Source organism: Salmo trutta, chromosome 35 (genome assembly GCF_901001165.1).
Source record: "Salmo trutta chromosome 35, fSalTru1.1, whole genome shotgun sequence".
NCBI lineage: Eukaryota > Metazoa > Chordata > Actinopteri > Salmoniformes > Salmonidae > Salmo > Salmo trutta.
In genome coordinates this window covers 3263440-3287847 of record NC_042991.1, presented here as the reverse complement: position 1 = coordinate 3287847, position 24408 = coordinate 3263440, and the positions used below count along the sequence as shown (strand labels likewise).

General features: G+C 42.8%; 1 protein-coding gene across 1 annotated transcript in view; it reads left to right on the top strand.

Annotated features, from left to right (window-relative positions):
• The first annotated feature begins 1237 nt into the window (after positions 1-1237).
• Positions 1238-24408, top strand: part of LOC115174457 (prospero homeobox protein 1) — a 40961-nt gene continuing 17790 nt past the window's right edge. Inside the window, exons 1-3 of the mRNA XM_029732994.1 lie at positions 1238-1688; positions 7034-9064; positions 16587-16694. Of these exons, the coding sequence (XP_029588854.1) occupies positions 7100-9064; positions 16587-16694 (2073 nt within the window). The 5' untranslated portion in view covers positions 1238-1688; positions 7034-7099. The remainder of the gene's footprint in view (positions 1689-7033; positions 9065-16586; positions 16695-24408) is intronic.

Sequence of the window (24408 nt, the reverse complement as noted above, 5' to 3'; positions counted from 1 at the left end):
TTGAAAAAATGTTCAACACACGACGTAGTAAACCATTACAAATCATATATCAAAATAACAAATAATGCTATTCACACATTTGGTTTAAAATATATAACCTATATTTTAATTTATTGAGGACATTTAGCCTCTAGTTAACACATATGGAACTAGGGCTAATGACATTAGATTATTTTACAGAAGACCGGTACAGATATTACATTTACATTTTAGCAATCTACTACAAACATGCGTGGAAATTGTACACTGAAATTCACTAGTCTATAAATCACAAATATGTTGAAGTGGATAATATCCTTATTCAGTTGATTAGGAGCTGGTTAGTTGTTACAGGTGTCTTAAATTAAAATATACAGAGGGTAAAAAGTAAGGCCAAGAATTCCAAAGGACAAAATGAAAACTTTCTGCAGCAAACCTCGTAACTAATTGCCTAAATGTCAAATGCAAAATATAAAACATAAAATGTGAGGATTAAGTAGCCTATAATTGATCATCTAAATTGACCACTTAAATGCATAGGCTATACTAATAGACACACATTGATGTTTGCTCAGTTATAAATATAGTATTCGCCTAATATGTAGTGAAACAGAGGGATGGAATTTTGTCTCACTCCGTGACAGAAATACCTGTGAATGAAATAAAAATGTAACATAAACTCGTATTTGAAATGACTCTGGCCAGTGTTATCAGGCAATAGCATAATAACATTTCCATGATATAGTGTATTCAAACCTTAGCGTGTTCGTCTGTGGTCGGTAAATCAAACCAGGGTAGTGATATATCGACACCATGCCTTTCTGAGCCACTGCGCGCAGTCACGTTCAACCCCTGGACTCAGGAGACTCACAAAGTTAATCTTATCGTTGTTACAAGGATAATGTTGCACTAAACACAAATCAATAAGCCTAATTGAGACACGACAATTAATCTCTTATCGAATGGCAAACTTGGAAATAAAAAACTAAATGAAACAATGTTGCGTAAAATTTGTGAGGAATGTGTGTCTTTAATGGATACCGTTAAACATTAGTTAAAATTACATAAACACGTATTCATGACATTTAAAATATAAATGTTGTGTCTTAAAAATTGCTATTATCATATATCTACAATAACATGTCTATAAAATGAATGTTTATGCAAACATTAGGCCTATTGACAGTTTTACAATGCCATAAGCTACTTCTAAATGAGGTTTTCTTACATATTAAATAATTTACTTGTAAACAAAATTAGATATTTTTTAGTCCGTTGAAGTCCCATTCCTCGGTCAAGTTCAGTGCATTGTACTCCTCCGGATACGATGGACAGTTCTTATTGGTAGGTGCGATCCGTTACATCACCAAGCTTATGACGCGCCGTCTTCCTGTTTCCTTCAGCTGTGTCTTAAAGTGAATCTTGTTGGTGGAGGAGAGCTCGAGCATCGAAGCTCTGCATCGCGTGCGCCTCGGTCAAGCTGCTACGACATCATCACCAGTCTTTCACCCCTCGAGAGAAGATGATAGAGAGCGGAGCAAAATAGCTATTGTATATCTGTTTTTATATTCTACGGTCGCGCTCATCACTCACTTTACTCCTACTCTTCCTTCCCTGAGAAATTATAACATTCAACGTTTCGCGGCGAAGCTTCCATAGTCCGTATTCTTTTTCAGCAGTAAAAAAAAGGCCTTTCCCTTCATCTGCGGGTAAGTAACCGTGTCCTCAGATACCTCCCTCTTGTTCTTTTGCGTTGCGTGCGTTTGGTGGGCAAAAAAAATAAAAAAATAAAAGATGAACAGCAGAATTTATTCTGATGAAAGACAACATTAGCTATCTTTTACGATATTATTAGGCTGAATTGTTTTCTTTCACCTAAAGTGTGACTAAATTGCTTCATTGTTATGATGTGCAGAATACTTTTCTCCTTGTAAGTCACAGACAGATTATTTCTAACTTTTAAAAGTAAGTTACTGTCTTTTTAAATGTGTTATTTGTGAATAAATGTTTTTTTTTTAGCATATAGGCTAAAGACTTTCAAGGCTGTCTGACTTGGTTTGATTTGATCAAAGGCTGAAGTCCGTTATCTTTGAATCTGTGTGGGCTACACCTTCAAGTCTCCTATATGGTCTTTGTTGTGTGTGTTCTTATTCGTTCAGTGTAATACGCTTGTGAGTCGTTTCGATTTTAACAAGCTTGGTTTTATCACTACTAATATCTGATATATATCATATCAGATAAATGTGATCTACTCTTTGAATGTTTCAGTCAAGTAGTGGCGTAACTGTTTCCCATGAATAATTATTGTGGTGATAGTGCCAAGAACGAGCAAATGTTGATGTGAGAAAAAACGTCCAAAGTGCACATTATGGAGACAACAGGGATATTTGGCACAGACGCACACAACCTGGTCATGGCTAGAAGGAAACAGCTTTTGTCAAATGTCTTTATTATTATTATTATTATCAATTTTAGCTAACCCTAACCCTTTTCCTGACCTTAACCTAATTCTCCTAAACTTCTGCTCTGCTGCCTAAGTTCTCCCAAACTGCTAAGAAAAGTAAAATCTGACTATATCTGCAGCCTATCCCACTGGGCACATACTGGTTGATTCAATGTTGTTTCCACATCATTTCAATTAAATTATGTTGAACCAACAATGGAATAGAAATTGAATTGACATGATTGGGAGTCCCATAGGGTGGCACACAATTGGCCCAGCGTCGTCTGGGTTTGGCCGAGGTAGGTCGTCATTGTAAATAAGAATTTGTTCTTAACTGACTTTCCTAGTTAAATAAAGGTTAAAAAAGTCATAGACTTGCTTGAATAGTTACATTGCCCTGTTACAAATCCAAAGGGTTATGAACTTTTTTTTTGTACCTTCATGTAACACTCTAGCTATGGTGCCCCGTTCTCTCTCTCAGAGCTGTAAAGATCCTGGGAACTCACAACTGCACCACCTATCACACTTTCACAAAAAAACATGAAGACATGGCTAAAGGCCAATCAGACTTGTGAACATAATCCCTAGTTATCTATTGCAGCTTTCCATGTTGTCTGTTGTCTGTAGCTTGTGAGGTGTGGAAACACTTTGTTGCTTTTATGGATTTTGTCTTGTTGCTTTTTGTGCTATGTTGTTCTGTCTGCATGCTACGTCTTGCTTGTCCAATGTTGCTCTGCGTTTGCTCACTGCTCATTGATTGTCTGTATTATTATTGTAATTGTTTTTAATAACCTGCCCAGGGACTGTGGTTGAAAATTTGCCGGCTGGCTAAAACCAGCATTTATACTGAAACGTTGACTAATGTGCACTGTCCCTGTAAAAATTAAAATAAACTCAAATTCAAACTCAAAATGAGCAAGGGGGGAGAGATGAGCGTAGCTCATATTTCCTTAAAATTGTTGAAAGGTATTCCAATAGACTGCGCATGGGCAATGGGGGGCAGGTGTGCCATCGGAAACAACAGGTGCTAGCGGCTTTATTTTCCAGCGATAATGACATGGCCCATTGTTAAGCTCTTGTGGCACCCAAGTCAAAGTTTTCTTGGAGATATATCACCCTCGTTTGAACTTCTGGAGATGGATGGATGGAAAGAGTTGAGCCAGAGCCATTTGTCATAATTAGACACAGACATGCTTTTAATAATTTTAATAATAGACCGACATTTGTTTAGTCTGCGTAATATATTTAATTTGGTTTTGCCAGACTTTTTTTCTGCAATGAGATAAAAAAAATCTGTCACGCTTCCCCAACCTTGTTTCTTCTTCATTTAGTTACACCAATAATGTGCTAAATAGTGTACATCTTACTGCATGTTGCTCTTGTATTGCTTAATAATACAGTAATAAGCCTATCTCAAACAGTTTCCATTTAAAATTGTGTGTGTGTGTGTGTGTGTGTGTGTGTGTGTGTGTGTGTGTGTGTGTGTGTGTGTGTGTGTGTGTGTGTGTGTGTGTGTGTGTGTGTGTGTGTGTGTGTGAGCGAGCGAGAGCGAGAGCGAGGGAGGAGACTGTGAGAGAATGTGAGTTTATGTTTATTAGAAGAGAAAGTGATGCTTGTTATGCATGGTTACTTATGGCATCAATGACATTGACATATATCCTATAGGTGATTTATACTCCCAGTTCAACTAAGTGATGGGGGTTACTTTATAGACGGAATGGGCTCAGATTGTCATACTTTTTCACTGGCCCCATCTCTATATCCGTCTCTGAGTGGTTTGAGCAGAGATCTAAACATTTGTTTAAAAAAATTACACTCTCCCTCAAAATATGTCTTGACAAATGAGTCAAAACACTGATCAGTGACAATATGAGCTGTTGATGAACATTTAGATATACCTATATACGTCTATATTTTGTCATTTCAAAATGTCTTTGACAGTCTATTTGCATTGTCAGTTTTATTGTACTAAAATCTTAAATAGTGTTTGACAGATTTAAATGAATGTACTCCACTTTGGTTCTCTAGTAAGAGCTCACACAATTTTCAAGCGTAGAAAACCCTATTCACCTATACATATATGTTATTAATGTAGATTTCCTATTAGATTCTCACCGCTATTCTGCTTAGCAAGGCTTTAGCAGTCTTTACAGGATCAGGCTTTGAGTAAAACGACTCGCCAGGATGAAGTCTTGTTATCTTACACAGTATTGTCTGTACAGATAGACAATAGTTGAGATTTGGACAGAGGAATGAGGAATATGAAGTAATGTAACAAAATAATTCTAACATTTTACATAAAAGTTAGAATTTTTTCTCTATTGACAGCAAATGTTAATTAATTATGTAAATATACTGAATAAAAGTCCTACACCACTGATGACGATATGTGTAGTCGTCAGCCGTTACTTACAAAGGGGTACTGATGCCGTCTGGATGGTGACAAAATGTTTCCATTCATAAAGGCATAAAGTTTTTGTCATAGTGCTCTAAGTTGCTCCTTCGATCAGTGCGCATTCAGTCAGTAAAATATAAGAAGCAATCTGCAAATAGGCTTTATTGTTTGTGGCACTTGTTATTATAACACTTTAAATGGTTGTGATATGTGGTTTGGATGAATACACTTACTGTACTATAGGGTCGTTCAATTTGATTTCAGTCACTTTTTGACTGCTCCCTTTTGATTTGAACAAAACTTTCTATACATATTTGCCCATGGTAGAAGTGGTCAGAAAGTAACTTCTTGGACCTGAATGCCAAAACATTTAGGAGATAGCGGTGCCCAACCCTACCATGAGACATCCATGTCTTCATCACTGTAAAATATAAACGGTTGAGTTTTATATAATTTAAAAGCTTACAAACAGGGTTGTCAAACTATTTTATAATTTCTTATTTTTTAACCTTAAACACCAATTATCAAAAAATGTACACATTAAACATCATCTGAGGTGTTTGTGTTGTGCCCACCATAGGTTGAGAGACAGCATGTCTTAAACTTTCAAAATTTGGTAGCACAAAGATGCTTGGTCCACACATCAGAGAATATTGACTTTAATGGGAATATCAGTTATTTTAAATTACACTGTCAATGTTCCATAGGAAAGCTATTGATATCATATAAATATAGATAATAAAATAGACATCCCCATTTAAGTTGACATTCAACATCTTTGTGGTTGTAACTGGAAGTTCAAATTTCAATTCAATTTAAATGTCAATGATGTACCAGCTAAATTCCAGTGATCCGAAGGGATATATATATCCATTCTATGAATTCTATTTCTATGGCTGAAATTACACCCACCCTGAACTCAAGAGTATTCTGTGTCTCAAACAATTGCAGGCACAACACAAACACCTGAGATTATGTAAAATCAGGTCTAATCTACAACATGGGAAAATGGAAAAGAATCTGACTCCATGCATTTTTAGATAATTGACGTTATACATTAAAAAAATTACATAGTTTGTATTAAAACATTTTTTTTCTCAAGAAATTACAAAACAAAACAACCATGTTTGTAACATTTATAAAAAAATATATACAATTCAACTGTTTATATTTTCAAGTGATGAAGAAATGGATGTCTCGTCATAGGATTGGATCTGCAATATGGTTAAACTTTGAGCACCTCTATCTCCAAATATTTTTGACATTCATGTCCAAAGTAACTTTCTACCATGGGCAGATATGTATAGAAAGTTTTGTTTAAATCAAAAGGGGTGTGGTCAAAACGTGATTGAAATCAAATGGAACGACCCTATATGCACTTAATTAATTGCTTTGGGTATGGGCAACTTCTAATCTAAATGACTAAAATGTAACCTAAAATGTAAATGACCTACAGATTACTTTTGGAGAAGAGATTATAATTAAATCAGAAATAGTTCCACTGTGTTTACTGTGTCTTTGTGGTATTCTTAATCCAACCTCAGCCTTTCTCTTTAGTCTTTTGAGCTAATGGTTTTCTGTGCTGGCTTGAAGCGCACAAAAATGGAAATGAGAAAATGTGCTTAAGTAATTATCATAATTTTATGCAGCTTTGTGTTGCGTGGGAACTGGTTCAGTGTTGCACAGGCAGGCAGTGTGGAACAGGGGACAGACAGAGGAAAATGTAGGGTGCGTCTGAAATTGCACCCTATACCACGGTTTCAGGAGCAGGACAAGACACCCTATTTTTGTCTGATGACTTGACACAAGGGCATGTACACAATAGGCCTATCTGGTTTATATGATTATGATGGTCATAATGCTTCTTGACAGTGTCATAAAGTGTATTTTCTTAGTCCAAGTAAAGTGACACAGGATGGTCATAATGCTTCATGCAGTGTCATGAAGTGTATTTCATTTTATTTTAAATATAATGAAAAAAAAACATGACTGTAAAGAATTCATTACAACAACAACAAAGGACTTAAGAAATATATTTTCCAACGAAGGGAAACTTCTTGACAGGGGAAATCACATTAGAATAAATCTGGGTTTTGACACTCTTATGTTGTTGTCATAACCAGCCATAAAATAACACAATATATGTCACAATAGGTGTAAATATATTGGTCATGACAGTGTTATGACCATGTTTCCTTTATGTTTTCATTCTACAGGTGTCATTCAGCAGTGGTCCTAGAGGAGTGGCTTTGTGGGATATGGCCCAATAGCAGCAGACCGTGATGCCGGACCATGATAGTGACTCCTTCCTGAGCAGACAGACCAAGAGAAGACGAGTGGACATCGGGGTGAAGAGGACTGTGGGCAGCAACGCCGCCAACGCAGCAGCAGCAGCCACAACCAGCGCCGACATCGCCCATGCCAAAGCAGCAATCTTCGGTGCTATGAACTCTCTCAACTCCCACCACCATGGCTCCGATGCAGACTCCATGGACTGCTCCATGGTGCAGCCGCACGGCCACGCCGGGGTCGTCACAGCAACCAACAGCGAGTCCAAGTCCAACGTGCTCCGGAAGCTCCTGAAGAGAGCCAACTCGTATGAAGACGCCATGATTCCCTTCCCCGGCGCCAATATCATCTCCCAGCTCCTCAAGAGCAACATGGCCAAGAACGAAAGAGGAGAGAGAGGGGATAGGGGGGAGAGAGGAGATAGAGAGGATGGGGGGTTCCCCAGGTCGGGCCTCTCTAGTGGGGGTTCCGAAGCCCCCCAGGAGGACGCCTGCAGTAATTCGTCCCAGGACAGCCCCCAGGAGTGCCTGTCCCCCTTTTGCCATCCGGCTCTGGGCACCTTCGACCTAGAGCGCCTCAACGACGAGCACCTCCGGGCCAAGCGTGCCCGCGTGGAGAACATCATCCGGGGCATGAGCCACTCACCCGGCGTGGTGGTGCCCACACGCCACCTCGGAGAGCGGGACCACGAACTGGAACAATGTGGACGGGAGAGAGAGCGAGAGATGGACGGTGACAGGGACAGAGAAATGGAGATGGACTGCCCCCCACAGCCGCCCAGCCCCAGGGGAGAGGTGTGCAGCCGGGAGAACAAAAGGAAGCAGCGCCTGCCCCAGCAGCAGCAGCAGAGCTTCACCCAGCTGGTGTGCCAGCGTAAAGAGCAGAAGCATGAGGAGCGCAGGCAACTGAAGCTGCAGCTGGAGGACATGCAGAAGCAGCTGCGCCAGCTGCAGGAGAAGTTCTTCCAGATCTACGACTCCACCGACGACTCAGAGCATGACCTGGCCCATGACCTAGGCAACATGTCTGAGGACAGCGCTGGTAGGTCTGATGCTGGGGGAGATGACCGGACAGACCGTTCCGACAATGAGATGTCAGACCTCGATCCGGGACACTTCCTGGACCGAGCAAGGGTGTTGCTCCAGGAGCAGGCCCTGCTGTCTGAGGGGGACAAGCTCAGGAGAGAGGGGCTGGTCTGGGGGAAAGGTCCTGGTCAGGGCCCCTCCTCCATGCACCATGCAGAGGGCAAGCTGCTGGCTGAGACGTTGAAACAGGAGCTCAACTCGGCAATGAACCAGGTGGTGGACACAGTGGTTAAGGTGTTTGCCAAGCCACCTCACCCCGCACCACCCCAAGTCTTCCCTCCCCTCCCCATGCCCACAGAGAGGTTTGGTGTCAACGTCAAGGGCCCCAACTTCCACACAGCCAACCAGCGCCTGCAGTGCTTTGGCGACATCGTCATTCCCAATCCCCTGGACTCGTTCGGCAGCATACCTGTGCCCGGCGCCAACGACCAGACGGAGGCGCTGCCCCTGGTGGTGAGGAAGACCCAGACGGAGCACCATCACCAATCCTCAGCCGTGAGCGCCCACGGAGGCCATCACCACCCCTCCCTTCACCCCTCCTCCCTCTCTACCTCCATGGGCTTCAGCCCCCCTTCTTTCCGCCACCCCTTTCCCCTTCCTCTCATGGGTTACCCCTTCCAGAGCCCTCTGGGCCCACCCTCCGGGGGTTACCCAGGGAAGGACCGTTCCTCCCCAGACTCCATGGACCTGTCCAGGGAGACCACCAGCCTGCGGACCAAAATGTCATCAGGGCATCACGTGGGGCACCACCACCGGTCTTTCTCTCCGACCAACCCTGGGAGCACTGCAGAGGGGCTCTCCCTGTCCCTCATCAAGTCAGAGTGTGGAGACATGAGCGACATGAATGACATCTCACCATACTCAGGCAGCACCGTATCCTTCACCACACAGAGAGGGGGACGGAGGTGGGGAGGGAGGGAGAGAGAGTTAGAGATGCTATAGAAGGGCTGGTTGTTCATCTTAGATAGTTTAAGATATTGTTATGATGAATATTGCATATTATTGCTAAATCAGCACAGTTATATCAGTTACATCCCTCTTTTCTTTTTGATCATATACCTTTCGCTCTACTAAATGGTTGAAAGCACTCTAGTCACTCTACCATTGGTCAGATAATGTCTCCACAACATTTATAGCCCTGATTCCCATTTGAAACATGACTGAAAGAGACAAAAGCTATAGAAAGCTGAAGTTGAGCACAATGGCTCTCTATAGTGATAGTTTAACCCCTGTGTACCCCAATCATGGGCTGCAGATAAAGAGGTAAGGTACCTATGGGAGGATCACAGTCAACCAACTGGGACTGGGTCTAATAGCCTCAACTGATCCGTTCAGTTTGCCCCGTTCTCCTATATAGGCTACCTCCCTATCCCTCTCCCATTCAGACCTGTCTTTGCAAAGACCTTTCACTCATGAAGCCTCCGTAGCAGTTATTTTGCGTGATCACTGTCACTGAAAATGTTATATCAATGACACACACATGACACACATGTACAGTGTACACTGAGTGTACAAAACATTAAGAACACCTTCCTAATATTGAGTTGCAAGCCCCCCTTTTGCTCTCAGAACCGCCTCAATTTGTCAGGCATGGACTCTACAAGTTGTTGAAAGTGTTCCACAGGGACGCTGGCCCATGTTGACTCCAATGCTTCTGATGGCACACATACACAATCCATGTCTCCATTGTCTCAAGGCTTAAAATACCGTTTCCTCCCCTTAATCTACACTGATTGAAGTGGATTTACCAAGTGACATCAATAAGTTATCATCGCTTTCACCTGGATTCACCTGGTCAGTCTATGTCATGGAAAGAGCAGGTGCCCGTAATGCTTTGTACACTCAGTGTATCTGTGGTCTAACAGGCTTGGACATGTTTTGGCTGAGAATTGACAGAGAGCATGTTTTTTGTTGTTGTTGTCTGTGTCTAAAAGTTAGACATTGATGAAAGCATCTAACATGGATGCTACTGTATGGCTACTGTATGTTAGTGCTGATCTATGTCTGTGTTGTGATCACCTCAGGGCTCGGTGTGTGTGTGTGTGTGTTCATGCGTGTGTGTGTGTGTGTGTATGGGAGATAGGGTTCGCCTGAGGACTCAGTAAAGATGTTTATTTATGACCACCTGTGTTTCCCCCTGTCTTATCATCCCCCATTGTAAAAACAAACAATCGTTGTCGTTCCTTTTCTATTTTTTTCTCGTTTCATAAATATCTGTCAACAGCCCGGGGAGCCTTCAGCTGTTGCTTGGCACCCAAATACTTAAAAAAAAAAATCATTCTCTCCCGCTCCTCCCTTTCTTTTCTTTGAAATGGACGTTAACAGCTGCGTGAGCTGTTTTTCTTTCATAACAGTGACTTAATTTGTCTTCTGACCAAAAGGGGAGGAGCACTTCCCAGAGATCCATAATCCACTGCCACATTGTTCCTCCCAATGGGAGGATGAAAAGAGAGAGAGAGAACGGTTGAGGGGGAGAGAGAGAGAGAGAGAGAACGAGAGAGAGAGAGAGAGAGAGAGAGAGATAGTAAAACAATTAAAACAATAACTAAAGTTGAAGTCACTTAGGTTGGAGTCATTAAAACTCGTTTTTCAACCACTCCCCAAATTTCTTGTTAACAAACTATAGTTTTGGCAAGTCGGTTAGGGCATCTACTTTGTGCATGACACAAGTCATTTTTCCAACAATTGTTGACAGATTATTTCACTTATAATTCACTGTATCACAATTCCAGTGGGTCAGAAGTTTACATACACTAAGTTGACTGTGCCTTTAAACAGCTTGGAAAATTCCATAAAATGATGTCATGGCTTTAGAAGCTTCTGATAGGCTAATTGACATAATTTGAGTCGATTGGAGGTGTACTTGTGGATGTATTTCAAGACATACCTTCAAAGTCAGTGCCTCTTTGCTTGACATCATGGGGAAATCAAGAAATCAGCCAAGACCTCAGAAAAAGATTGTAGACCTCCACAAGTCTGGTTCATCCTTGGGAGCAATTTCCAAACGTCTGAAGGTACCATGTTCATCTGTACAGACAATAGTATGCAAGTAGAAACACCATGGGACCACGCAGCTGTCATACCACTCAGGAAGGAGACGCATTCTGTCTCTTAGAGATTAACGTACAATGGTGCGAAAAGTGCAAATCAATCCCAGAACAACAGCAAAGGACCATGTGAAGATGCTGGAGGAAACAGGTACAAAAGTATCTATATCCACCGTAAAACGAGTACTATATCACCATAACCTGAAAGGCCGCTCATCAAGGAAGAAGCCACTGCTCCAAAACCGCCATAAAAAATCCAGACTACGGTTTACAACTGCACATGCGGACAAAGATCGTACTTTTTGGATAAATGTCCTCTGGTCTGATGAAACAAAAATAGAACTGTTTGGCCATAATGACCATCGTTATGTTTGGAGGAGAAAGGGGGACGCTTGCAAGCCGAAGAACACCATCCCAACCGTGAAGCACGGGAGTGGCACCATCATGTTGTGATGGTGCTTTGCTGCAGTAGGGGCTGGTGCACTTCACAAAATAGATGGCATCATGAGGGAGGAAAATTATGTGGAAATATTGAAGCAACATCTCAAGACATCAGTCAGGAAGTTAAGGCTTGGTGGCAAATGGGTCTTCCAAATGGACAATAACCCCAAGCATACTTCTAAAGTTGTGGCAAAATTGCTTAAGGACAACAAAGTCAAGGTATTCGAGTGGCCATCACAAAGCCCTGACCTCAATCCTGTAGAAAATTTGTTGGCAGAACTTAAAAAGCGTGTGCGAGCAAGGAGGCCTAGAAACCTGACTCAGTTACACCAGGACTGTCAGGAGGAATGGGACAAAATTCACCAAACTTATTGGGGGAAGCTTGTGGAAGGCTACCCGAAACGTTTGACCAAAGTTAAACAATTTCATAAAGGCAATGTTACCAAATACTAATTGAGTGCATGGAAACTTCTGACCCACTGGGAATGTGATGAAAGAATTAAAAGCTGAAATAAATCATTCTCTCTACTATTATTCTGACATTTCACATTCTTAAAATTAAGAGGTGATCCTAACTGACCTAAAACAGGGAATATTTACTAGGATTAAATGCCAGGAATTGTGAAAAACTGAGTTTAAATGTATTTGGCTAAGGTGTATGTAAACTTCTGACTTCAACTGTACATATGTCAGATGCTTTTTTCTCTAATGTCGCATATAATTTTGGGGCATTAACGGATGTACTCCCTTTAATGGGAAGAATAGTTAGAACAACTCGGCCATGTGTTACAGGTTTTTTAAATTTCCACTACAAGTTAATTTCACGTCTACAATAACTAAAGGTCGCAACAGACATTTTGTGTTGAAGTTCATCGCCGTTCCGGAGCGTCGCGCAGCAGATGGCTTCCATCATTTTCCTCATTGTATATTGACCTTACACCTGAAATGAGGAAGTGGAGCAGCTATTTTCTCTCTTGACTTTGAGGTTTTGGGGAAGTGCTGTGGAGAATGATGATGTCTTGTCAGATGTGCTCAGATAACTCTAACCTTGCTGGTACAAGGGCACCAACATGGCTAAATAATAGCCGTGTGTCACCCCAAGTCCAATCACTATTACATTTGCAAGCTGTGAGAGATATTAATTAATCAAGATTCACTGTTGCTTGATAGTGAAGCATAGGGAGAAGATCCTGTGTTTGTAGATTTTTGCAACTTAAAAATACTTCATTTATTTTTATATAAATGTAATCTATGTAATGATGTGATTGTCATTAGTTTTGAATTAATTTTGATTTTGAAGCGAGAGCGTAGTAGTCTCATTAGGAAAGCCCAGTCTTATGGGACTAACATGATTGTGTCTTTACAGCAGCAAGTCATCTTGCCAGACTTGAAGAAAACAACCCTCTCCCACTCTGCCCATGCCTCTTTCTCTTCTATCTTGCTTCCCTCTCTCTCAATTCAATTTAAGTTCCTTATTGGCATTGGAAACATATGTGTACATTGCCAAAGCAAGTGAAATAGATAATAAACATAAGTGAAATAAACAATAAAACATTTACAGTAAACATTACACTCACAAAAGTTCCAAAAGAATAAAGACATTTCAAATCTCTTGCTCGCTCCCTTGCTCGCTCTGAGGCCATGGTATCCCTCGCTCTTGGAGCAGATGGTGTGGTGTGGAGAGTGGAGTGCTGCTCTTTTGGCCAGGCCTGTTGGAATATGGTTAGCCTGCCAGGGTTCTCCCCATATGCCCTCCCTCCCTCGCTATTTTTGGACATAAAAGACTATAAAAACACCAACAAATAAGCTCAAAGTGATTTTATTTTGGAAATCTGTGATTTGAAATGATTATGTTTTAGACACATATTATATCTGTTTGGGCTACTTGCTGTCAATTTGCAGTCTACAAAGAATTTCTAATTATGTTCTGGCCCCCTGTCCAATCCGCTTAAGAAAAATTCAGCCCGCGGCTGAATCTAGTTGATGATCCCTGCTTTAGGGCCTAACTGTATGCGTGCCAAATACACACCAATCACCAAATGCTTTTGGGAACTTGGGCAGTAAAAGGGACGATGTCAAAGTTGAATCCAAGAAGAGTAAAGCTGTGAAATGGAGAGTTAAAAATAAAGAGAAGGGAGGGCCAGAACAGTAATGTTTGGGGAAGATTTTGTGAAGTGGTAAAAGAGGATGATAGCAGTGCTGGCTATGTGTGAGGTGCTATTCGAGAGTCACAAGACAGGGACTTTAAATATTACACGTCAAGGGAACTGTAGGCTTACTAGGCTTATTGTACAGATGGGTTACATTTAATAGCGTAACTAAAATCTGGACACTTACTGTATAATATTAACCCTTGCAAGGTTTAAGCATTTCTTGCAGTAAAATTATACACTAAATGTTGACTTGAGAACAGGAGTGGATGAATATGATTTCTTTCTTTCAGCATCTTGAGAGAAAGAATGTGCAGTTAGAGACCATCTGTAAAGGTAATATATTTATCAGCATCATAGAACATTTTTACATTTTAGTCATTTAGCAGACACTCTTATTGTAGCGAATGCATACATTTCATAAAACAAATTTCCCCATGGGAAGCGAACCCACAACCCTGGTGTTGCACACACCATGCTGGTGCTGCAAACACCATGCTCTACCAACTGAGCCACAGGGAAAGCTGATAATTTTTCAACCACATAAGGTATGCATCCAAGCCAAACTTAAATCTTATTAGAAACATGTTGGGTTGTTTTCACTGCTTTAAATTTCGTTAAAAGCGGTCAAACTGAAATGCTGCACGAAAAATATATTAAAAGCATGTTTTGTATTTTCTCACCGGCCCCTAAACATCTGCTGCGTGAGAGAAGCAGAGATGAAAGAGAAAACTTTACCAATGTCAACTAGAATGAAGCATTCATCGATTTCATCGAGCAAGGGTTTAATTAGTCTTCTAGGGCAGTTATGACAGAAGAGAAGCTGTATGTAGTAGTAACAAGTTGACTTACAAATACCCAACCAAAAATGTCAGAAATTATAAGCAGAAACACATATAAATTAGGCTTAAAAAATAAATCCTGCACCTCCTGTCATAAAATCGTTCCACCGCCTCTGACTGTACAGCACATTTTCTATCAGCCTATTTGCGGGTTAGGGTAGGGTGCAGGCCTCAGATTTTCACTTTATCACATACAGTTTATTAGGTACACCCATCTAGTACCGTGTCGGACCCCCCTTTGCCTCCAGAACAGCCTCAATTCTTTGGGCATTCTACGAGGAGTCGGAAACGTTCCACAGGAATGTTGGTCCATGCTGAAGCGGTGTCATCACGTAGTTGCTGTAGATTGGTTGGTGGTACACTCATGCTGTGAACAGCCCGTTCTATCTCATCCCAAAGATGCTCTATTGGGTTGAGGTCTGGTGACTGTGCAGGCCACTCAAGTAAACTGAACTCCCTCTCATGTTCCAGGTGATGTAGATGTACCTAAAAAAACTGGCCTGGTGAGTGAGTAGGGCGGTTACGGATGGGTTTTGACCAATTGCAGATGGGTGCGGGTGAACAAACAGCTGACCTGCGCATCAAAACAGCTGATGCCTTCCTTGACTGACTGTCATGACACCCCATTATTGAGTGTAGAGACAGTATACCATTAAAAGTTGCAACCGTAGCTATATAAACATGCAATCCAGAAGGAAAGATATTATGACATTGTCCTACTTACAGACTTACAGAGTAGCCCTTTATTTGTCGGTTCAAGTTATAATAGTTACTAGAGATTGCTTTCCGCTCAAGGAGAGAGTGGGTTTACCCTCATCTCTTTTCAATGTCTTAGCCCCAGATTAATATTAGCTGAATTATACAGCCATTAATTCACCATGGAAATGGTTTGGGCCCGTCCGCAGCACAGATGTGTTCCAGGGATGCAGCGCCCATTGCTGGATGGATTCATTGCCTTGGAGCCCCTCTTCCTCCTCCCAAGGTTTGGCAGCACTAGGAAGGCTGGAGGCTGGGGGACGAGCAGGGGGTGTAAATGAGGTTGAAACAACTCTATCGTTCAATGTGCCCCCCAATCCACCTCCTCCTTCCTCCTGAGACTTCCCTTGGAAAACCTTAGTCTATAAAATCTAAAACGTGTGTATTTTAAATGAATAATGTCTACAGCTCTGTTATAGAGAGACAAGGCACTTAAAGACTTCGTCAGGGTTGTCCCTTTAAAACCTTGTTCTCACATTAATATGAAGCCAACGTCACGTTAGTAGATCCTGCTTTGGTTGTCATGTCTTGTCGCCAAGCCATTAGGCTCCTCTCATAACCAGTGTTAACTGCTTTCTTTGTCTGTGATATGCAAATTTCATTTTTTTCCCCTTCCTTTTTTGGGGTGGAGGATGGAGGGGGGTATGATGGGGGGAAGAGGGAAAGGCATTTGCTTACTTTGACTGTGAAATGAGCTCCTTATGTAAAGGCACCAGCTGTGGCGCTGGCCAACGTTTTATTTACCGTGACACGCTCACACCTGATTAAGAGTGGATGCTAATCGCAAGCAAATGGTTTGGCCCTGGTTCACTCACTACTCTCTAACAACTAACAACTGATTCAAGATCAGCCCTACCCTTCTCCAGTGCTATTGCTATCCTAAAATAATGAATGTGAAATGCATAATATTGGTTTGGCCTATATCTATTATAGTCTTCAAGGAAAACAATTAGCTAACTAATTATTGTACATTAAGTACATGTTAATTACATGTTATTTATATTAAAAACACATCAACTGAAATAGCAGTGGTTGTAGGTCAAGTTACCCTACCATAACTATATGACTACACATTGAGAAGCATTGCAAAGTCAGCTATTTTAATTATAATTTTCCATCCCCAAAAAATGTATATTTCCTTGACGGCAGACATGTTCAGATTCAGGAGGGTCTTTCCCCCAACCACCTAAAGAAGGCCAAGCTCATGTTCTTCTATGCCCGTTACCCCAGTTCCAACATGCTCAAGATTTTCTTCTCCGACGTCAAGGTGAGCCACATCCTGGGACCCCAACCTTTTACCTCTCACCTTTCCACCTCTATCATCATGAAAAGGAGTAGGATGACGTAGGCCCTAGACAAATGTAGCTCTTTGAAGTAGAAGTTGCCCTTGGGCACTGATCTAAAATCAGATTACCCTCCCAAAATCCTAAACTGAATTATTTACCCAGTGGTTATGGTAAGGATTTGGTGAGTGTAAGCTGATCCTAGATCTGTGCCTAAGGGAAAGTGCTACATGAAGCTCATGAAAACATACTTTGGGCTGGCACTCCTCTCCATAGTTATCTACCTGTGCAGGTGTGTTCAACACCGTCTGTGTGTCTGTCCTTTGTCTTCCCAGTGGAAGTGACTGTCCTTGCCCCCGGTGACAAGTGTAAGGACAGATCACCATGCCTGGACCTTTGTTCCTTTTTTTTGCTCTGTGTTTTTCTATGCCTGTGCTCTCACCTCAGACTGCAGTTAAAAGTTGAGTGAAGCAATTACTCTTCTCACTTCTCCTGTGTTGTTCTTCCGGCATAGTGCTTTACTAATGTGAAGTGCCTGTTGTGTCTCTTGCTGCATTGCTTCTGTATGAGGATCTTTTCCCTACTAAGTCATGGCTTTATGCAAAAGAGAGAGGATGAGGAAGGTGCAATAGGTAATATTTAGAAGGGAGAGGGACGGGGGAGCATGGACGTTATAGCATGGCAAAGGAATGGAGAGGGAGCGATGAAGGAGGGGTAGACATGGGGTAGATGATGGGATAGCGTGCAGAAAAGGGGTTATCTGAGCGGTAGGGACGAGGGAGGGATAGACATAAGCTAATAATATCTTGACTAATAAGGTACAAGTTCCCAGTTGTTTTGAACGCGGCATTATTCTTAGACTTTTCTTTACATTTTACCTTGATGACCTTAGCCTACGGAATAGGCATTTTTTTTATAGCAGAACCCTGCTTAACTGACAGGTTAAAGTCTGCTTGAAAGAGCCCGCTAACCTAGCTAAGCTGCTAACGTTAGCCAGCAAGCTAAAGAAGTTAGTCCCAGTTGAGTTTTCCAATGGAGCCCTCTTTGACTGGAGGGGTAAATGAACAGTTCCAGAGCTGTTGGAGCTGTATCTAGTATGCTTTGTTTTGGGACCAACTGGATCACCCAGAGTTCCAATGCGGCAATTGTTTGCTTGCTGAGGATTATAGGCTTGAGGTGGCTTCCTTGATCACACAGGTAGCCAGCCTACGAAGAAAACTGGGGTGGAATGTTTACCTTTTCTACGCCTGTGGCTGGACTGCATTCACGCATGTTGGATGCATCTCCGTCTTGTCGTTTGTCATTATCCGACTGGCCGGTGTTGCCTGGAGGCCGGTGTTGCCAGGGGAGCCATCTTCTGTCTCTCCTCTCCCATCTTATAGCGGAGAGGAAGGAGCACTGCAAGAGGAGCATTGCAATTAACGATGGCCACATTTCACGAGCTGTGGAAGCTGAAGACAGTGGCCTGCCACAAAGCAGCCTACACTCCCAACGAAAGGCCTGGAGCCGATTTAAACAACGAATAGTTTCACCACGCTGGAGCCTGCACCTTCATCGCTGGGAGTACCTGTGTGTGCAGCCGTCGTGCCTACTCATACTCCTTCCCCTACGATTTCAAAGTCGACGTCGGCAACCTTCCATCCCTGCTCTAGATCGAGGCCTGCACAATCCTGTGAAGTGTTACCAACCCTTAGGAAAGTTATGGAAAATATGGTGTTTGACCAGATACAATGCTATTTTACAGTAAAGAAATTGACAACAGACTTTCAGCACGCCTATAGGGAAGGACATTCAACAAGCACAGCATTTACACAGATTACTGATGATTGGCTGAGACAAATGGACGATAAAAAGATTGTGGGGGCTGTTTTGTTAGACTTCAGTGAGGCTTTTGACATTATCGATCGTAGTAGCTTTTGACATTATCGTCGTTCTGGAAAAAACATCTGTTATGGCTTTACACCTCCTGCTATATTGAGGATAAAGTGTTACCTGTCTAACAGAACACAGAGGGTGTTCTTTAATGGAGACTCTCCAAAATAATCCAGGTAGAATCAGGAATTCCCCAGAGCAGCTGTCTAGGCCCCTTACTTTTTTAAATCTACTAACGACATGCCACTGGCTTTGAGGAAAGCCTGTGTGTCTATGTATGCAGATGACTCAACACTATACACGTTAGCTACTACAGCAACTGAAATGACTGTAACACTTAACAAAGAGCTGCAGTTAGTTTCAGAATGGGTGGCAAGGAATAAGTTTGTCCTAAATATTGAAAAAACTAAAAGCATTGTATTTGGGACAAATCATTCACTAAACCCTAAACTTCAACTACATCTTGTAATAATTAATGTGGAAATTGACCAAGTTGAGGTGACTAAACTGCTTGGAGCAACCCTGGGTTGTAAACTGTCATGGTCAAAACATATTGATGCAACAGTAGCTAAGATGGGGAGAAGTCTGTCCATGATAAAGCGCTGCTCTACCTTCTTAACAGCACTATAAACAAGGCATGTCCTACAGGCTCTAGTTTAGTCGCACCTGGACTACTGTTCAGTCGTGTGTTCAGGTGCCACAAAGAGGGACTTAGGAAAATTGCAATTGGCTCAGAACAGGGCAGCATAGGTGGCCCTTGGATGTACACAGAGAGAAAACATTAATAATATGCATCACTACTTGTATTTGTGAGAGGTATTGACATGTTGAAAGCACCGAGCTGTTTGTTAAACGACTAGCACACAGCTCAGACTCTCATGCATACCCCACAAGACATACCACCAGAGGTGTTGGCAGCAGCTAATGGAGATCCATAGTAAATACAAATACTAAATCAAATGAACGTGGGAAGTGGGTTGGCCCGACAATGGCATGACGCTGCGCCGTCTTGGCGCTTGTTTACTAGGGATGGTGGAAGAACGTTCTGACTACTGACCTGATAGGTAAATGTTGTGACAGTTGAAACATAAAATGATTGTTGTTTTCGCTGCAACAGTTTAGCATTACGCTATCCTTACACTACTACCCATGATTGATTAACTTGTGTGTTTTGACATGGTTCAGTTAGCCATCAGTATTGATCGCCAATTACCAGCTTCTCTGTTTTGACAAATTCCCAGACAGGTCGTACATAAGTTATTGTTATGGTGTGATGGATGAACAATAGGCTAAACACAACCTTAGTGTTATGTCTGGTTTCCATATTTCAAAATATGAAGTTGATGTGATGTCAGAGACAGTAAATGTCAATGTTGTTTTAAAATGTTGGGGTCATAAATTAACTCTGAATCCACAAACAAGGATGTCCCAAACTGATGCTGTTGTGAAAATCTTTCTCTCTTTCTCTCTCTTTCTCTCTCTTTTCATGAAAGCTCTTGTTTTGGACACTCTCACTGCCCCCACAACCCTCTTTCCCTCTCTCGCTTTCTCTCTCTCTCGCTCTTTCTCTTTCACTTCATCTCTTTATCTCTCCTTCTGTCAGGCCTTTGTGTGTATTCGGCACACTGGCCTCAGTATTTGTGCAAGTCGTGCTGTGGAGTGGATGAGGTCAGGAGGTTTTTCCTTTTACATGTCATTCCTTGTCTTTTCTTTTTTTGCTGATGGTGTGGCATGCTCCCCCCGCGCTACGAAAAGCCAGGCGCTGGATTTCAGGGCTGGTTTGTGTAGAGTCAGCCAATAGACAACGAGAGATTATCTCCCACAATTCACCCCTGCAAAAACAGGAAGCGGTAGAAAGCCCTGATGACTGTGGATGGGCTTTAGTCAGAGAGGGACGGGCCGCTTCTCTTTCTGCTCCTCTTGTTGTTTTTCAAATAGCTTGTTGGTCTGAGGTCATGTGTATGGATTCTTCCTCCTCTGCATTGTTTGGCAGGCACGGAGCTAGATGGACGCAGAGCAGAGTGTACCTGTTTGTCTGTCCAGAGCAGAGCTGCTGGGTGACTTTGACTTTACTGTCAATGTCATCACAATGTGCAGGAGACACCGTGTTGGTGTGTCTCTCTCCTTTGAGGTCTTGCAGTCTGCTGTATTTGTGATGTCATACTACAACGATCACTGATAATACAGAATGGGGATTTAACATGATTTAACATGACCTAAGTTTACTCAGCAGCTCTCTAAAATATTACTGGATTAGATTATGACATGTACAATACATGACCAACAATATGTGGACATTTGCTTGTCGAAAATCTCATTCCAAAATCATGGGTATTAATATGGAGTTGGTCCCCCTTTTGCTGTCCCAACAGCCTCCACTCTTCTAGGAAGGCTTTTCACGAAATGTTGGAACACTGCTGCAGGGACTTGCTTTCATTCAGCCACAACAGCATTAGTGAGGTTGGGCACTGATGTTGGGTGTTTAGGCATGGCTCGCAGTTGATGTTCCAATTCATCCCAAAGGTGTTCGATGGGGTTGAGGTCAGGGTTCTGTGCAGGCCAGTCAAGTTCTAATAAACCGTTTATGTATGGACCTCGCTTTGTGCATGGGGGCATTGTCATGCTGAAACAGGAAGCAACCTTTTTCCAAACTGTTGCCACAAAGTTGGAAGCACAGAATGGTCTACAATGTTATTGTATGCTGTAGAATTAAGATTTCACTTCACTGGAACTAAAGAGCCTAGACCGAACCATGAAAAACAGCCCCAGACCATTATTCATTCTCCACCAAACGTTACAGTTGGCACTATGCATTGGAACGTCAGGCAGCCTAGTGGTTAGAGCATTGGGCCAGTAACCGAAACGTTGATGTATCAAATCCCCGAGCTGACAAGGTGCAAATCTATCATTCTGCTCCTGAACAAGGCAGTTAACCCACTATTCCCCTGTAGGCTGTCATTGTAAATAACAATTTGTTCTTAACTGACTTGCCTAGTTAAATGAAGGTTCAATTTAAAACAAATCTCCTGGCATCCGCCAAACCCAGATTTGTCCATCGGACTGCCAAATGGTAAAGCGGGATTCATCACTCCAGAGAACGTGTTTTCACTGCTCCGGAGTCCAATGGCGGTGAGCTTTACACCACTCCAGCAGAGGCTTGGCATTGTACATGATGATCTTAGGCTTGTGTGCGGCTGCTCGGCCATGGAAACCCATTTCATTAAACACCCTAATGAACAGTTATTGTGCTGACTTTGCTTTCAGAGGCAGTTTGGAATGATTTTTATGCGCTTCAGGACTCGGTGATCCCATTCTGTGAGCTTGTGTGGCCTACCACTTTGCGACTGAGTCGTTGCTCCTAGACGTTTCCACTTCACAATAACAGCACTTTCATTTGACCGGGGCAGCTCTAGCAGGGCAGAAATTTGACAAACTGACATGTTGGAAAGATGACATCCTATGATGGTGCCAAGTTGAAAGTCATTGAGCTCTTCAGTAAGGCTTTTCTACTGAAATGTTTGTCTATGGAGATTGCATAGCTGTGTGCTCAATGTTATATACCTGACAGCAACTGGTGTGGCTGAAATAGACAAATCCACTAATTTGAAGGGGTGTCCACATACTTTTGTATATATAGTGAATGTCCCTGTTGTCTTATAGAAAATGAATAGGATTTTGTTTCGGTGTTGAAAAGAGCGGAATCGTTGAGACTTGAGTGTTTTCCTTCTCTGGCGCTGTGTGCATAGTTTTATGTAGTTTGCATGGTAGGGAAGCATGTGAGTGTTTTGTTCCTTTGTTGTTAACGCTTAAGGTTGACCTTTTGCAGGCTCTCGAGTGTGAGTGTGAGAAATACGCTCTCGCCGTTCCTCTCTCGTCCCCCTCTTATCTAATCACGCCTACACATACAGGCACACACACACACTCCAACAGGCCATGTACATCTCATGTCTCTCTTGGCTGACCCCTGCCAGCTCAGATTTAAGAGTCCCGGTGATGTGTTGCTTTGAAATAGTTCCCCCCGACAGAACACTGACAGACCACTGAACACTCTGGTCCTTAGCTGATATCAGGGGATCTTTATCCCCCCACAAGCAACTTAATGAAACAAGAATGGGACCTGATTTGTTGTAGCAACAAGGACTTTTAGTAGACACACTTATATTGAATCTCTCTTTCTCTCTCTGTATACATGTAACGTGTGATTAAACCACATATCATCCTCGTACAGTAGATATTCCATACAGTAGATTTAAACATGCATTATGTCAGATAGATGTTGAGGTATAAAGCCTAGCCTGTATAATGAAGCAATCCCTGTCCAAAGTGACAAATCTATCAGTCAGAGGGCTGGAGTGACACTAAAGGTCTCCAGTGTGAGTGATGGCATTTCTTTCACTGACTTTAATCTCAGTATGCAGCCCTCAATCACACACACACACACACACACACACACACACACACACACACACACACACACACACACACACACACACACACACACACACACACAGACACACACACACACACACACACTCACTCACACGCACACACACACACACACACACACACACACACACACACACACACACACACACACACACACTCACTCACACGCACACACAGGTACCTCTCACTCCAACCCATCCAAGAGAGAGTGATGTGTCTGAGTAGTGACGTATCTGTGATAGTGAACTCGCAAATGTATGTGCATGAGTGTGTGTGTCTCAGAGTCTGTGTTGTGGACGTTGGTTCTTGCCTGTGTACAATAATAGCCCCTGTGTGTGTGTAATTGTAAGAGTCAGTAGTTTGTTTGTTTGACACTTCGATGTCATGAGCCTTGCTTGCTGACAGCTCACGTTCCTATGCTGCCCTGGTCTATTGTCCAGCCCTGCAGTTCTCTACACCCCTCTCCCTCCCCCCTCCTAACTCTAACCCGCCCGCTGTTCTGCTAACCCTGCACTTTAGGCCTCGTCGCTCTGCCCCCCCCCCCCCCCCTCGCCACCCGACCATGCCAAACAATGTCAGGCGGACATACTCTTTCAGTCCTCCCCCCATTATGTCATCCACAGACCATTCCAGAAAAGAATGACCCCTCCTTTCCCCCCTCCAGTCCCTTTCTCTCTCATCCTCTCCCGCTCTCACTTTATCGCTCCCTTTTTTGCTCTCTCCTTCCTCTCTGTTCCAGCCCATGCCTTGCTCAAATGAGGCCGTGTGTGAGCCTGCGCTAGTGTGTGTGCATGTGTGTGTGTGTCGGCCCGGATCAGATGAGAATGTGTTCTGGAACAATAGCCAGAGCCTAATCTCCATGTCAAAACCGCTCTCCCTCCCCAGCGAGTGGCTGCTCAGCATTTAGTAACGTTTTGTCTCCTATTCTAACAGAATCACAAAAAGAGCAGAAAGGAGGGGTGGAGGGTGAGAGTGGGGGAGTTGGTGTAGGGGCGGGGCAGGGCAGGGATAGTGGGATAAGGGGGTGTAAGGCTTTTAGGGGAGGGGGAAGGGCTGAGGAATGAGTTAAATGATTTTGGGGGGCTGAGGGCTGAGGTAAAGGGTTTTGAGGGATGCGTGCATGTGTATGTGTGTGCGTATGTGTGTGTGACTGTCCAGGCTGGGGACTGTGCTGGGCCCTGAGGTCCTTATCTCCCCGTCTGGCTGTTTGGACAATGTGTTTTCAGTAGCGAGGCAAAACGGAAGACAGCTCCAGCGCCACTAGGTCTTTAATAGGTTTATGTCCTATTGAATCCATCCAGCCACACAGATCAGATAGCCAGACCTTCTCAGCACTCATCATCTCTCTCTCTATCCCTCTCTCTCTCACTCTTTTTTTTC